The sequence below is a fragment of the Hipposideros armiger genome, unplaced genomic scaffold (assembly GCF_001890085.2).
Source record: "Hipposideros armiger isolate ML-2016 unplaced genomic scaffold, ASM189008v1 scaffold_60, whole genome shotgun sequence".
NCBI lineage: Eukaryota > Metazoa > Chordata > Mammalia > Chiroptera > Hipposideridae > Hipposideros > Hipposideros armiger.
In genome coordinates, this window is record NW_017731410.1 from 2,728,908 (window position 1) to 2,742,427 (window position 13,520).

The 13,520-nt window shown below is 34.1% G+C and overlaps 1 protein-coding gene across 1 annotated transcript in view; it reads left to right on the plus strand.

Moving 5' to 3' along the window:
- NDUFS4 (NADH:ubiquinone oxidoreductase subunit S4) overlaps nt 1-13,520 on the plus strand; it is a 104,846-nt gene that overhangs the window by 31,007 nt on the left and 60,319 nt on the right. Inside the window, exon 2 of the mRNA XM_019641413.1 lies at nt 11,549-11,627. Coding sequence (XP_019496958.1) covers nt 11,549-11,627 — 79 coding nt within the window. The remainder of the gene's footprint in view (nt 1-11,548; nt 11,628-13,520) is intronic.

Consider the following 13,520-nt stretch of genomic DNA (forward strand, 5'->3'; position numbering starts at 1 on the left):
TGAGCTGTTGTTCAGCATCTTAGCTGTAGAGGGCAGTGTCACTGGCCCTCATATGTGGGATCCGAACTGGGGCCCTCTGGCGTCCCAAGCCAGCTCTGAACCAGCGCGCCACTCAGCCGGCCTTGGTTTTGCTTCTTACATTTAGGTCTATGATCTATTTTGAGTTAATTTTTGTGAAAGGTGTATGGTCAGTAGATTCATTTTTTTTTTTGCATGTGGATAAGTTCCAGTTCCATTAGGTTATCTTTTCTCCATTGGATTTCTCCTTTCCCAAAGATAAGTGGACAGTATTTAAGTATCTATTTCTGGTTTATCGGTTCTGTTTCATTGATGTATTTGTCTCTTCTATTGCCAATACCACGCTTTTTTTTTAAAGATTTTATTGGGGAGTTGGGGGAGGGGAATAACATTGCGGAATTGGGGAAGGGGAACAGACAAGTTGCTGTCCTTTTGTTCTTCAGTCTAGTTGTAGAGGATGTCGCTTCACTGGCCCATGTTGGTATTATCACTGCACTCTTCCCCGCTGAGGCAGATTGGTGGATGGCAGCTCATGTTGGCTGCCAGCCACTCACGGTAGCTTTTTACAGCAGTCCACTGCAGTTGCACTGCAGCCTACGCGGTCGCCTGCGACTCATGGCAGCCCAGCTCCAGGTCGAGCTGTTGTTCACTGTCTTAGCTGTAGAGGGCACAGCGTCACTGGCCCTAATGTGGAATCCGAACCGGGGCCCTGCTGCTCAGAGCTGGTGTCCCAAGCCAACTCTTAACCAACGCACCTCTCAGCTGGCCCACCAATACCACACTTTCTTAATTACTAATGATATGTAGTGACTCTGAAATCTGTTAGTGACAATCCTCTGACTTTGTAATTATTTTTTAGTATTATTTGACATTTTGGGGTCTTTTGTCTTTCCATATGAATTTATGATCAACTTGCTGATACCTACAAAATAACTTGCTGGAATTTTGATTTGTTGGATTTATAGACCAAGTTGGGGAGGATTGACATCTTAGTCTTCCTATCCATTAACATGGAATATCCCTTCACTTATGTAGGTGTTTTGTGATTTTTTAGAGTTTTCTAGGTTTTCTCATATAGGTCTTTTACATATTTTGTTAGTTTTACCCCTATTTATTTTTTGATATTGATGTAAATAGTATTATATTTTTAATATTAAATTTCAGTGATTTGTTGCTGATTATATACAAAAGCATTGACTTTTTTTTTCAGGTTCCATAAATTTATGTTTACTAACATTCATGCGTATAAAATATTGATGTGGGTAATCACAAGCATATACTCAGGTTTATCTTTATTTTTAAAGTATAGTTGACATAGAGCATTATATTAATTTCAGGTGTACAACATAGTGATTCCACATTTATATCCCTTACAATGTGATCACCACAATAAGGCTAGTAACCATTTGTCACCAAAGTTATTACAATAATATTAACTATTTTCCCTATGATAGACATTACATCCTCGCAATTGAGTTTTGTATATTAAAGTTGTATCCTGCAAATTGATATTGTAATTACTTTTTAGTTCTAGGAGGGTTTTGTTGATTCTTTGGGATTTTACCATGTCCTCTGCAAACTAGGACAGTTTTATATCTTCCTTCCCAATATGCATACTTTTCAGTTCATTTTCTTGTCTTATTGCATTTGCTAGCACTTCCAGTAAAATATTGAGTAGTAGTGAGAGGGGACTTCTTTCCTTTTTCATAGTCTTAGGGGTAGCATCTAGTTACTCAACATTATGTATGTTAGTTGTAGATTTTATGTATATATTTGTTATCCAGGTATGGAAAATCCCCCTCTAATCCTAGTTTACTAAGAGTTTTCAGCATGAATAGGTGTTGGATTTTGTCAGATACCTTTTATGTGACAATATGATCATGTGATTTTTCTTTTTTCACCTATTGATGTGCTGGATTACATTAATTGAGTTTTGAATACTGTACCACCCTTGCATACCTGAAATTAAATCCCATTTGGTCATGGTATATACATCTTTTTATATATTGTTGTATTTGATGTGCTAAAATTTTGTTGAGGATTTTTGCATCTGTGTTCATAAGAATTATTGGTTCGTAGTTTTCCTTTTTAAAATTTTTTAAATCTGGTTTTGGTTTAAATAATGCTGGTCTCATGAAATAAGTTAGGATGTGTTCCGTTGCTTCTGTTGTCTGAAAGAGATTGTAGAGAATTAGTATTATTTCTTAAATGGTTGGTAGAATTCATCAGGAAACCATTTGGGCCTGATACTTTTTTTTTTTTTTTGGAAGGTTATTATTGTTCAGTTTCTTTACTAGCTGTAGGCCTATTCAGATGATTTCTCCTTGTGTAAGCTTAGGCAGTTTGTGTTTTTCAAATAATTAGTCCATGTCATCTAAGTGATGACATGTCACATTTGTAGACATAGAGTTAGCTCATAATATTTCTTTATTTACCTTTTAATGTCTATGGTATCAGAAATGCTGACACCTCTTTCATTTTTGATACTGGTAACTTTGTTGTTCTGGCTAGGGATTTATCAACTCTACTATCTTCTTAAAGAATAGTTTATGGTTTTGTTGATGTTTCTTTACTAATTTCTTATTTATAATTTCATTTCTGCTATAATTTTTATTTTTTATTGCTTGCCTTAGGTTTATATTGCTTTCTTTTCTATAGTTTCCCATGATGGAAATTTAGATTATTGAATTTAGACTTTTCTTCTTTTCTAAAATATGTATTAAATGCTATACATTTCTAAATGCTCCATTTGCTGCATCTCACAAATTTTGAAAAGTTGTATTTTCACATAGTTCAAAATATTTTTAAATTTCTCTTGAGGCTTCTTCTTTGACCCATATGTTATTTAGAAGTATGTTGTTTAATCTCTTAAGTAATTGGGAATTTTCCAATTCTCTGTTATTGATTTTCTGTTTAATTCCATTGTTGACAGGAAGCATGCATTGTGTGAATTCTATTCTTTTAAATTGTTAAGGTGTGTTTTATGACCCAAGATATTTTATGGCCTGTCTTGGTGGATGTTTCATGTGAGCTTGAGAAGAATATGTATTCTGCTGTTGTTGTATGAAGTATTCCATAAATGTCAATTAAATCCAATTAATTGATGGGGCTGTTCAGTGCAACTGTGCCTTCACTGATTTTCTGCCTGCTGGTTCTGTCAATTACTGTTAAAAGTTTCCAGCTATGACAATGGATTTGTTTCTTTCTCCTTGCAATTGTTTCAATTTTCACCTCACATATTTTGACATTCTCTTGTTTGGCGTATATACCTTAAGGATTGTTAATGTCTTCTTGAAAAATTTACTCTTTTATCATGATATATTGCTGCTCTTTATTCCTAATAATTTTCCTTGTTTTGAAGCCTGCTTTGTCTGAGATTAATGTAGTTACTACAGTAAGATTTGATTACTGTTAGTTAGCATGATATACCTTTCTCTGCCTCTTTACTTTTAACCTATCTGTGTCTTTATATTTAAAATGGGTTTCTTTAAAAAAACGTGTAGTTGGGTCCGGGTTTTGTTTTTGTTTTTTCTTTGACACATTCTTCAGTTGGTGTATTTAGACCATTCCCGATTAAAGTGATTATTCATGTTGCTGATATTCCATGTTTATATCTGCTTTTTTTCCTTTTTTGGGGGAATTTTGTTTTGGTTGCTAAGAGTCCTTTATATATTAGAAATATTAGTCTTTATCTGCTATGTGTGTTATACTATTATCTCTGGTGATTCCTTTTTAAAATTTAGTTTGTAGTGCTGTTGTTCAGAATTTATTTATTTATTTTACAGTTTATGGGTATCGTGTATTGATTAAGAAAATGTTTCTATCTAAAAGTTATAACAACTTCTTATATCTATTCCAGTATTTTACACGCACAATAAAATATATATGTATTAATCCATCTAGTATTCTTTGGTATATGAAGTAACTTTAATGAGGAGTCAAACATTTTTCTTCCATTAGAGGATTGCCAGTTGTCTCAGTATCATGTATTGAAGAGCCTAGCCTTTCACCACTGATTTGAAATTGTACTTTTATTGTATAATAAATGTACAGATCTGCATGGTCTGATTTTGTATTCTGACCTATACTATTTATTTGCTGTGTGTGTGTGTGTGTGTGTGTGTGTGTGTGTATATGTATATATATGTAATACAGCATATTAGCTGCAGGGAGAATCCTACCTTATAGTTTTTTTTTTCAAAATTTCTTGGTTATTTTTGTGAATTTTTCTTCCCTATGACAATCATTGAATTTTATAAAAATTCTAATTTTTATTATTATTATTTTGTAGATTAACCATTGACATCTTTGTAGTTAACTTGCTTCCAGTTATGTACAAGACATGACAAAGAACAAGCAACTGAATTCCTTCCTTTAAGGCATTCTAAACAGTAGAATTATTCTTTAATGACCAATATAGCTCAACAGTTTAACCATCCTAAATATGAACTTTTCATAGATTTGTTGTGTTTTGTAATACAGTTACTATCATCACCATGACATCTATGTTTCTTCTCTTTATTTTTACCTCATTTCTATTTATTTTGATGACCTGGTGCTATAAACTTGGATGCGTTTCTTTTTCCTTTACTTGACATTTTCCATCATGCCCTCCAGTTTCTTTGTTACTACCTTCGGAAACCTTGCTCACATTCTCCTTCTTATGACTCCTCAATATCATTTCAGAGTCTGGTATGTGAACATAATTACCCTTATCCCTCTTGCACAAATCTTTCCTTAGTCTGTTGGGTGACTTTCAAAGGATTAGTTTAAGTTTTTGGCTTGAGTTGTGTCCAATGGCACCACTGCTATTAGTTCCTGCTACAAGTTCCACCTGGCTCAAAAAAATGGGAAGAAGGACATCTATAAGCAGGAGATTATTAATTTGTATTGACTTGATCAGTTGAACATTTAAAGATAAGTACTATAGATAAAGATTAGAAATTATTGTGATAAATCTGAATTAGAACCAAAGAGCTTATTTGTGAATAGATTATATAAAGTATCTTCAAGGGCCGGCCAAGTGGCTCAGGTGTTTAAGAGCTTGCTCAAGAGTGTGATCTCTGAGCAAACAGGTCGCCGGTTCAATTCCCGGCCTGAGCTGAGTTGCCGCTGAGCTGCCAACAGGTGGCAGGATGGCTCAGCTAAAAAAAAAAAAAAAAAAAAAGTATCTTCACTGTTATCCCACTAAAGCATTTGTAGGATCTTTTCCTTTTCTTTTTACTCCACATGTTTTCCAGAATATTAAGAGGGTCCCTTGACCCCTCATGTTTATTCTTTTCGTTAACAATTCTTTCTTGCTTCTCTCTAGTGAGTACAGTATGATGAAGACAGTTTAAATTTTCTCTATTTCAATATCTTGAAAAGCTTCAGGATCATTAACTTGAAGGTGATTGACTCAAATGTAACATATGTTAAGCCTGAGATAATTATTGTGATATAGAGGCTATATGGTGTCTGCTGGGATGGCTTAACTTGGGCTAGTGATCCATGTCCAACAGCTTACTCACATGGCAGGCCAAGTGGTATTGGCTACTGATCCTCCTCACATGGATCTCTCTGTGGGGCATCTTGGACATCCTCATAACATGCTGGCTGGTTTACAAGAGTGAATATTCCAGGAAACAATGTTGTAAGACACAGAAAGTGGAAACTTCCAGTTTTTTAAGGCCTGAACCTGGAAATACTCATTGCCTCACTTTTGTATTGTATTGATCAAGCGTTAATAGAGCTCAGATTTGGGGATTAGGAAGCATAGACCCCTAGTTCTTGATGGGAGAGAGCAGTGTCGAAGAAATTTGGAGCCGTGTTTTCAAGTTGCTATAATGATATAGGGACTTTGCTATTCTTAGTTGATAAGGTTGTCTGCTTCAAAGGGAGAATAGTGTTGGAACTTTGAGACAGTAATATTATTTTTATTCAGATACTGTTTTTCAGTGCAAATGGTTTCTTTTTATGTTTTCAGCATTAAGACTTTTTGAAGAGTATATCTGAAATATTAAAAACCGTTTCTGCAAGGTGTATATGAGGAAAACTGTAAAACTGATGAAAGTAAATTTAAAAAGACCCTAAAATATATATGGATACGAAGAGTAAATATTGTTAAGATGTCAGTTCTTTCCAACTTGATCTATAGTTCAACACAATCCCAATCAGAATCTCAGCAAGCTACTTTGTAGATATCAAGAAACTTATTCTAAGTTAATATAGAAAGTCAAAAGACCCAAAATATTCAATATGATGGTAAAGAAGAATAACAAAGTCAGAGGACTGACACTAACCTCAATATTTAGTATGCAGCCACAGTAATCAAGACAGTGTGGAATTATCAAAGGAGTAGACTAATTAATAGATTGGTGGATGGAATCAATAGCCCAGAAATAGACGAATATAGTCAATTGATCTTTGAGAAAGGAGCAAAGGCAATCCAGTGGAGAAAAGATAATATTTTCAAGAAGTGGAACTTGAACTTATCTACATGCAAAAAAATGAATCTGCATACTGAACTTATACCTTTCACAAACATTAACTCAAAATGGATCATAGACCGAAATGTAAGAAGCAAAACTATCAAACTTCTAGAAAATAAGAGAAAATATAGGTGACTGGTTTGGTGCTGAATTTTTACATACATCAAAAACACTGTCCATGAAAGAAAAAAAATGAGTTAGGCTTGATTAAAATTAAAAGCTTCTCAGTGAAAGACACTTTAAGAGAATGAAAAAACATACACAGACTGAAAGAGAGTATTTTTGCAAAACACATACCCAATAAAGAACATCAATCTGCAAAATACAAAGAACACTTCAACTTCAACAATAAGAAAACAAATAGGCAAAAGATCTGAACAGACACCCCACCAAAGAAGATATGTAGATGAAAAGTAAGCATATGAAAAGGTGCCTCAACATCATCTATCATCAAATAATTGAAAATTAAAACAACGAAATGCCACTACACACCTTTTAAAATAAGTAATCCCAAATAGTGACACCACCAAACTGGCAAGAATGAGAACAGTAAGTCTTATGCTGGTGGGAATGCAAAATGGTATAACTACTTTGGAAAACAGTTTGACAGTTTCTTACAAAGTTAAACAAAGTTAACATACAACCCAGCAATTGTGTTCATAGGGAGCAATATTTTGATAGCTTTAATATTTTCATTCTCCCATTAAATACATTGTTCTCTCTTGCACTTTAAATGAAAGTTTTACCCATGCATGAGTTTATAATAGCATACATTGGTCATATGAAAAATAACAGTTCACAGAGGTGTGCAGATCTTTCAAATGTTAACATAGCTCACCTAATATTGTAAATCACATTCATTAGTATCACCACCAGTACCACTGGAACAGTCTTTTAAGTACTGGGAAGTTGTCAAGCTCCATGAGATCAGCGGCAGAAGCAAGCACTAAAAATTATTTTTACTTGAAAGCTTGAAGTTACTCACAGGCAATACTTCCCTTGAAGTGACAAGTTTATTTTCTAGAAAATGTCTGCCATGTACTGAAAACTGAATAACCATAGTTTGTCATCTGTTATTGTTTTTTCAATTAAATATTAAATAAATATATATTTAATAATATATATTAAATTATAGCTGACATTCAGTATTATTATTGAGCTTCAGCTTCAGGTGTACAGTGCAGTGGTCAGGCATCTACACCATCTATGAAGTGGTCACCCTAATAAGACAGTGTCCACCAGATACCCTACAAAATCTTTACAACATTATAGATTATATTCCCCAAACTGTCTTTCATATCCCCGTGGCAATACTGTGGCTACCAATTTATGCTGTCTAATCCCCTCACCTTCTCCCTCATCCCCATCCCCCCTCCCAACTAGCAACCCTCAGTTTTTCCTCTATATCTCTGACACTGTTTCTGATTAGTTCGTTCATTTATTCTGTTCTTTAGATTCCACATATAAGTGAGATCATATGGTATTTGTCTTTCTCTGTCTGACTTATTTCAATTAGCATAATGTTCTCCAGGTCCATTGATATTGTTGCAAATGGTACGATTTCATTCTTCCTTATGGCCGAGTAATACTCCATTGTATAAATGTACCACTGTTTCTTAATCTAGTCGTCTACCGATGGGCATTTTAGTTGTTTCCATATCTTGACTATTGTGAATAGCACTGCAGTAAACATAGGGCTGCATATATTTTTTCAAATTAGGGTTTTGGGTTTTTCTGGATAAATACCTAAGAGTGGAATTGCTGGGTCATAAGGTAGCACCATTTCCAGTGTATTGAGATGGCCCTATACTGATTTCCATAATGGCTGCACCAGTCTGCAGTCCCACCAACAGTGCACCAGGGTTCCCTTTTCCCCACAACCTTGCCAGCACTTGTTTGTTGATTTATTGATGATAGCCATTCTGACCGGGGTGAGGTGGTATTTCATTGTGGGTTTTTTATTCCCATATTTAATTGGGCGATTTGTTGTTATTGTCGTTGGACTGCCTCTTTTGAAACTTAAGAACCTTCCCTACTTATGTAGGAGCTCTTTTACCTATTTTTTATATTGATTTGTTACTGTCTTATTTTGTAAATATTTTCTCTTTGTTGTCATCTGTTTTATTCATTTACAGAATCTTTGGTTTAGAAGTTTTTATGTAGTAGCTTCTATCAAATTTGCCTTTATACTCTCTAGGTTTTGTATCTTGTTTAATAGTGTTCTTATACTCTAAATATTATTAAAAATATTGTCTTCACTCCTACCATTTCATTGATATGACATTTTTTAACAAGCTAATCAGCAAATAGATATATTTGCTATATAATTCACATTTAATCTAAAATTAATTCTACTTTATATTTTGTAGGTATAAAAAATTAAATATCATGTTCATAATTAACTCTGGATTTTTGTTGTTACCATAACTATTTAGAATTGGAGGACTTTTTTTTTACATTTGAGATTTGACTTTTTAAAATAATTGTATCTCCATGTTTAGGGAGTAGTGACTTAGCATATGACCTAAATAACCTACAAACACATCTATACATAAATACATACATACACACATGTTGTGTGTGCTTTTTTATGTAGTCAGTTTTTTTCTGAAATAAATTATATGAATATATTGTTTCAAATAATAATTCCTATGTATGCCTTTATATTGAGAAGTGTTAGATCAAAATAGTGCAAATTATTAGATAAAAACTCTATAATCCATGAACTGTTGAGTTTTGCAGTGCATATTAGATTTAATTTAAACAATTTTCTCTCAAATTATATTGGGTTGTTGGAAGAGTCATGACTCATGCTTGCAACAGATGGCACTGGTTCATTTTTGGAAGTACTAGAGTAATTCGCATCTATGTTATTGCTATGTCATTTGACAGCTGACAGTTCTAGCTTCATTCTGAAAAAAGATTGAGCAATTTGGTTGAGTTTTGGAGATTTTATAAGTTGAAGATGGAAAACCAAACTGTGCCTTTTTGCCATATTTTACTGTTTTACTTTCATAAAGGGAAGAACATGCGTCAAGCTTGTGAAAAGTTGCATAAAGTTTACGGTGACAGTGCTCTACAAGAACGTCAGTGCCAGAGATGGTTCACGAAATTCCATGCTGGGGATTTTGATCTCAACGACGCTCCTTAGTCAGAGAGGCCCACCGAGGTTGATGACGACAAAATAAAGGCATTGATCAAGTCAAACCCGCGTTACATGACACAAGAGATTGCAGAAACATTGAACATCTATCATTCAAGCGTTCACAACCACCTGAAGAAGCTGGGATACGTAAGCAAGCTTGATATTTGGGTTCTGCATGAACTCAAAGAAGATCATTTGACGGCGTGTATAGACATCTGCAATGTGCTCATTAAACGTGAGGAAAATGATCCTTTTTTTGAAACGACTGATAACTGGTGATGAGAAGTGGATTGTTTACAACAATGTGGTGCGCAAACGGTCTTGGTCCCGACGTGATAATTTGCCTCAAACGACATCGAAAGCAGACATTCATCAGAGGAAGGTTATGCTCTCAGTGTGGTGGGATTTTAAAGGTGTCATGTTTTTCGAGCTCCTACCAAGGAACCAAACAATCAATTGGAATGTGTACTGTTGGCAGTCGGACAGTTTGAACGAATCCATCATCAGAAACGTCCAGAGCTTGTTAATTGTAAAGGAGTTGTGTTCCATCAGGACAACACGAGACCACCCACAAGTTTGATCACCCGTCAAAAATTATTGGAGCTTGGATGGGATGTGTTACCACACCCACCATACTCGCCTGAACTTGCGCCGTCACACTTCCACTTGTTTCACTCACTTCAAAACTCCTTGTGTGGAATAACGTTCAATTCAGATGAGGCTGTAAATCAGCACCTTGTTCAGTTTTTTGCAAATAAAGACAGGTCCTTTTGTGAATGAGGAATTATGAAGCTCACTGAAAGATGGCAAAAGGTTATCGAACAAAACGGGCAATATATCACTGACTGATCCTTTTTCTTTATATAAATAAATGACCTTTGAAAAACACAGACAAAATACTTCATGACTTTTCCAATAACCCAATATAATAAAATCTTACTGTACATTAGTCATAGCACAAAGTAAATTAAAGCATTTTTAAATATATATACTTTAAAGATACTTTTTATAATTTTAGATTAATCTACAATCATAAAAAGAAGCTACTATATCATTTTCCATAAACAGATGATTATTATAAACAAATAATGATGGTGATTATATGGAATTTAAGAAAACTGAATACTATATATTTAGTTGGCTTGGAAATTTGAGTCATAATTGTATATACTAACTTACTTTCAAAAGAGAAATCTACATAGGATGGCTTAATATTTTGGAAAACTAAAATTGTCACTATCAGTGATAGCCATGACATCTGTTAGAATTAAGTAATTTATTTGGGGTGAGTGTGGAACAATGGTAATAGAAAGGAGCTAGATTCTGTGCCCCTTTTATTTCTGACTTAATATTTCCATTTTAACTATTCAGACTTGCTTCAATTCTGTGAGTGGAATACAGGACTAATAAAATGATCATATAAATGATTTCTATTTAAACTACTTTTGTTTTGAAATTAGAGTGAAGAAACTATTAACACTAAATAGTTCTATGACTTTTACTTTAGGCCATTAAGAATATGATTGAGATCTCTCTTTTTCATTTGAACTTCATTTAGGAATCAGCATTCCAGAAGAGTTGGTAGAGCTTTGCATTTTTCTTCCTGGTAGTGACAAACTAGCCACTCACTGTCCACTCATAGAGAGCAGTATAGTACTTGTCACTGGCTGTCTTTCTGTGACAGATTGCCTACAGACTGACACAAAGTGCATCCTGTGGTGAACTGTCAAGTGAGAATATGACAAAAACTTAGCAGACAGAACTAATTGGGGAGAAAAAGGATTTTTGTCCCTCTTTCTTCCTATTCTCTTTTATAAGATAGATATTGTTAAAAGTATCTTGTCAATGTAAGAATTGTCTGTCTCTGTTTTCTCATTGCATGGATTGGTTTTTAATTTAAAATTTTGCACTGCAGGTTGTTGAGTGCTTCCACATGGAGGTTGGCACAGGACCAAACTCGAGACAAGCAACTCATAACAGTTGATGAAAAATTGGTAAGAATTTTCTTCTATATGCTGCTAGGATTCTGCCTTCAGGATTATTTTTGTACAATAAATTTTCAGAATGGTATTTTGGGTTCTTCTAGGAAAGTGATTTGAATTTCTAGATTGTTCATAAATTTTAAGAAATTTATTTTTTGCAATGTTTGTTACAAAAAGTAATTTGTGTTAAGCATTACATAAAATATTAAACCTATACAAATATTAAGAAATTAAAATTACAAAAGATTTCCCATTTTTGTGGTGTTTATAAGTAGCAATTAGAACATTTTTATTTTTGTAATGCATGTATTCCTTTTTATTTTCTCAGTTAACTCTTATTTAATTAAGTTGAAAGATACCAGTACTCTCTAACATTAAGTATATTGGGTTTTTCTGGAATCAGTTATTGTTCTTGTGACTGAATATATGTTGTATATACACACACAAATGTACACATCTCATTTCTATTCATGAGAGGTTGTAACTAGCAACAAATGTTTAATAGTTTTCTGTTAGTCAGTAGCAGATAGAATTTTGGTAACTGTAACATCAAATTTTTCAATGTGTGGTGTTACTTTAGATGCAACTTTTATTTGTGCTTATATTGTACAATAGCACAACTTTTGTAAAATTTCTAAGACTTCCAGTAAAAATGTGAGCGATTTATATATTTAAGGGAAATCTTATGTGGGAATCCCAAAAGTAATAAACTAGATAAAAGCCAAATTGCTTCAGGGTGAGGGTTGGAGCAGAGGGAACACCTGTAAACCTTCCTTCCCCAAGATAGTGGTTCTCAACAGAGTCGGCTGCCTGGGCCCGGGAGCCCAAGACCCTTGTTGGAAGCCCACAGAGTCAAACTATTTTCACAATTATAGAAAGACTTTATTTGCCCTTTCCACTGTATTGACGTTGACAGTGATGTTACAAAAAGCTCTTACAGTAAAACTGTGAGCATCTTAGCACAAATTAAGGCAGTGGGCCCAAACTGCTCCTAGTCATTGTATCCTTCACGTCCTTGCATTCAAGGTTAAAAAAAAAAGAAAAGCCAGTTTCACTTTCCGTCCTTGATGAAGCAGCAAAAATTATTAATTAAAAAAAAACCTCACCCTGCATACCCATCTTTTAGTGTTCTGTGTAGCAGAATAGAAGTATGCATAAAACACTTGTGCTGCATACCAACGTACCACACTGTTGGGTCAAGAAGTGCTTGTATTGTTAAGGTGCTTTTGCACACTGAACCTAGCCACTTTTTTCATGGAATACTTTTTTAATTGAAAAAACAATAACAGGTGACAAACTATGGTTATTCAGTTTCCAGTACATGGCAGACATTTTCTAGAAAATAAACTTGTCACTTCAAGGGAAGTATTGCCCGTGATCAACTTCAAGCTTTCAAGTAAAAATAATTTTTAGTGCTTGCTTCTGCCGCTGATCTCATGGAGCTTGACAACTTCCCAGTACTTAAAAGACGGTTCCAGTGGTACTAGTGGTGATACTAATGAATGTGATTTACAATATTAGGTAATGAGCTATGTTAACATTTGAAAGATCTGCACACCTCTGTGAACTGGTATTTTTCATATGACCAATGTATGCTATTATAAACTCATGCATGGGTAAAACTTTCATTTAAAGTGCAGGAGAGAACAATACATTTAATGGGAGAATGAAAATATTAAAGCTATCAAAATATTGCTTCCTTTTCTAATTATATATTTGTGAGGATGACTTTTCTTCCTATATTACAACCAAGGCAACTTAGCACAACAGTTTGCATGCAAGAACAGATGTTAGGATTAAGCTGTCGTCTATTAAGCTAGACATTAGAGATTTTCAAAAATGCGAATCATTGCCACTCTTCTCACTTAATTTTAGTTTTTGAAAATAGTATTTTTTATAATGTTA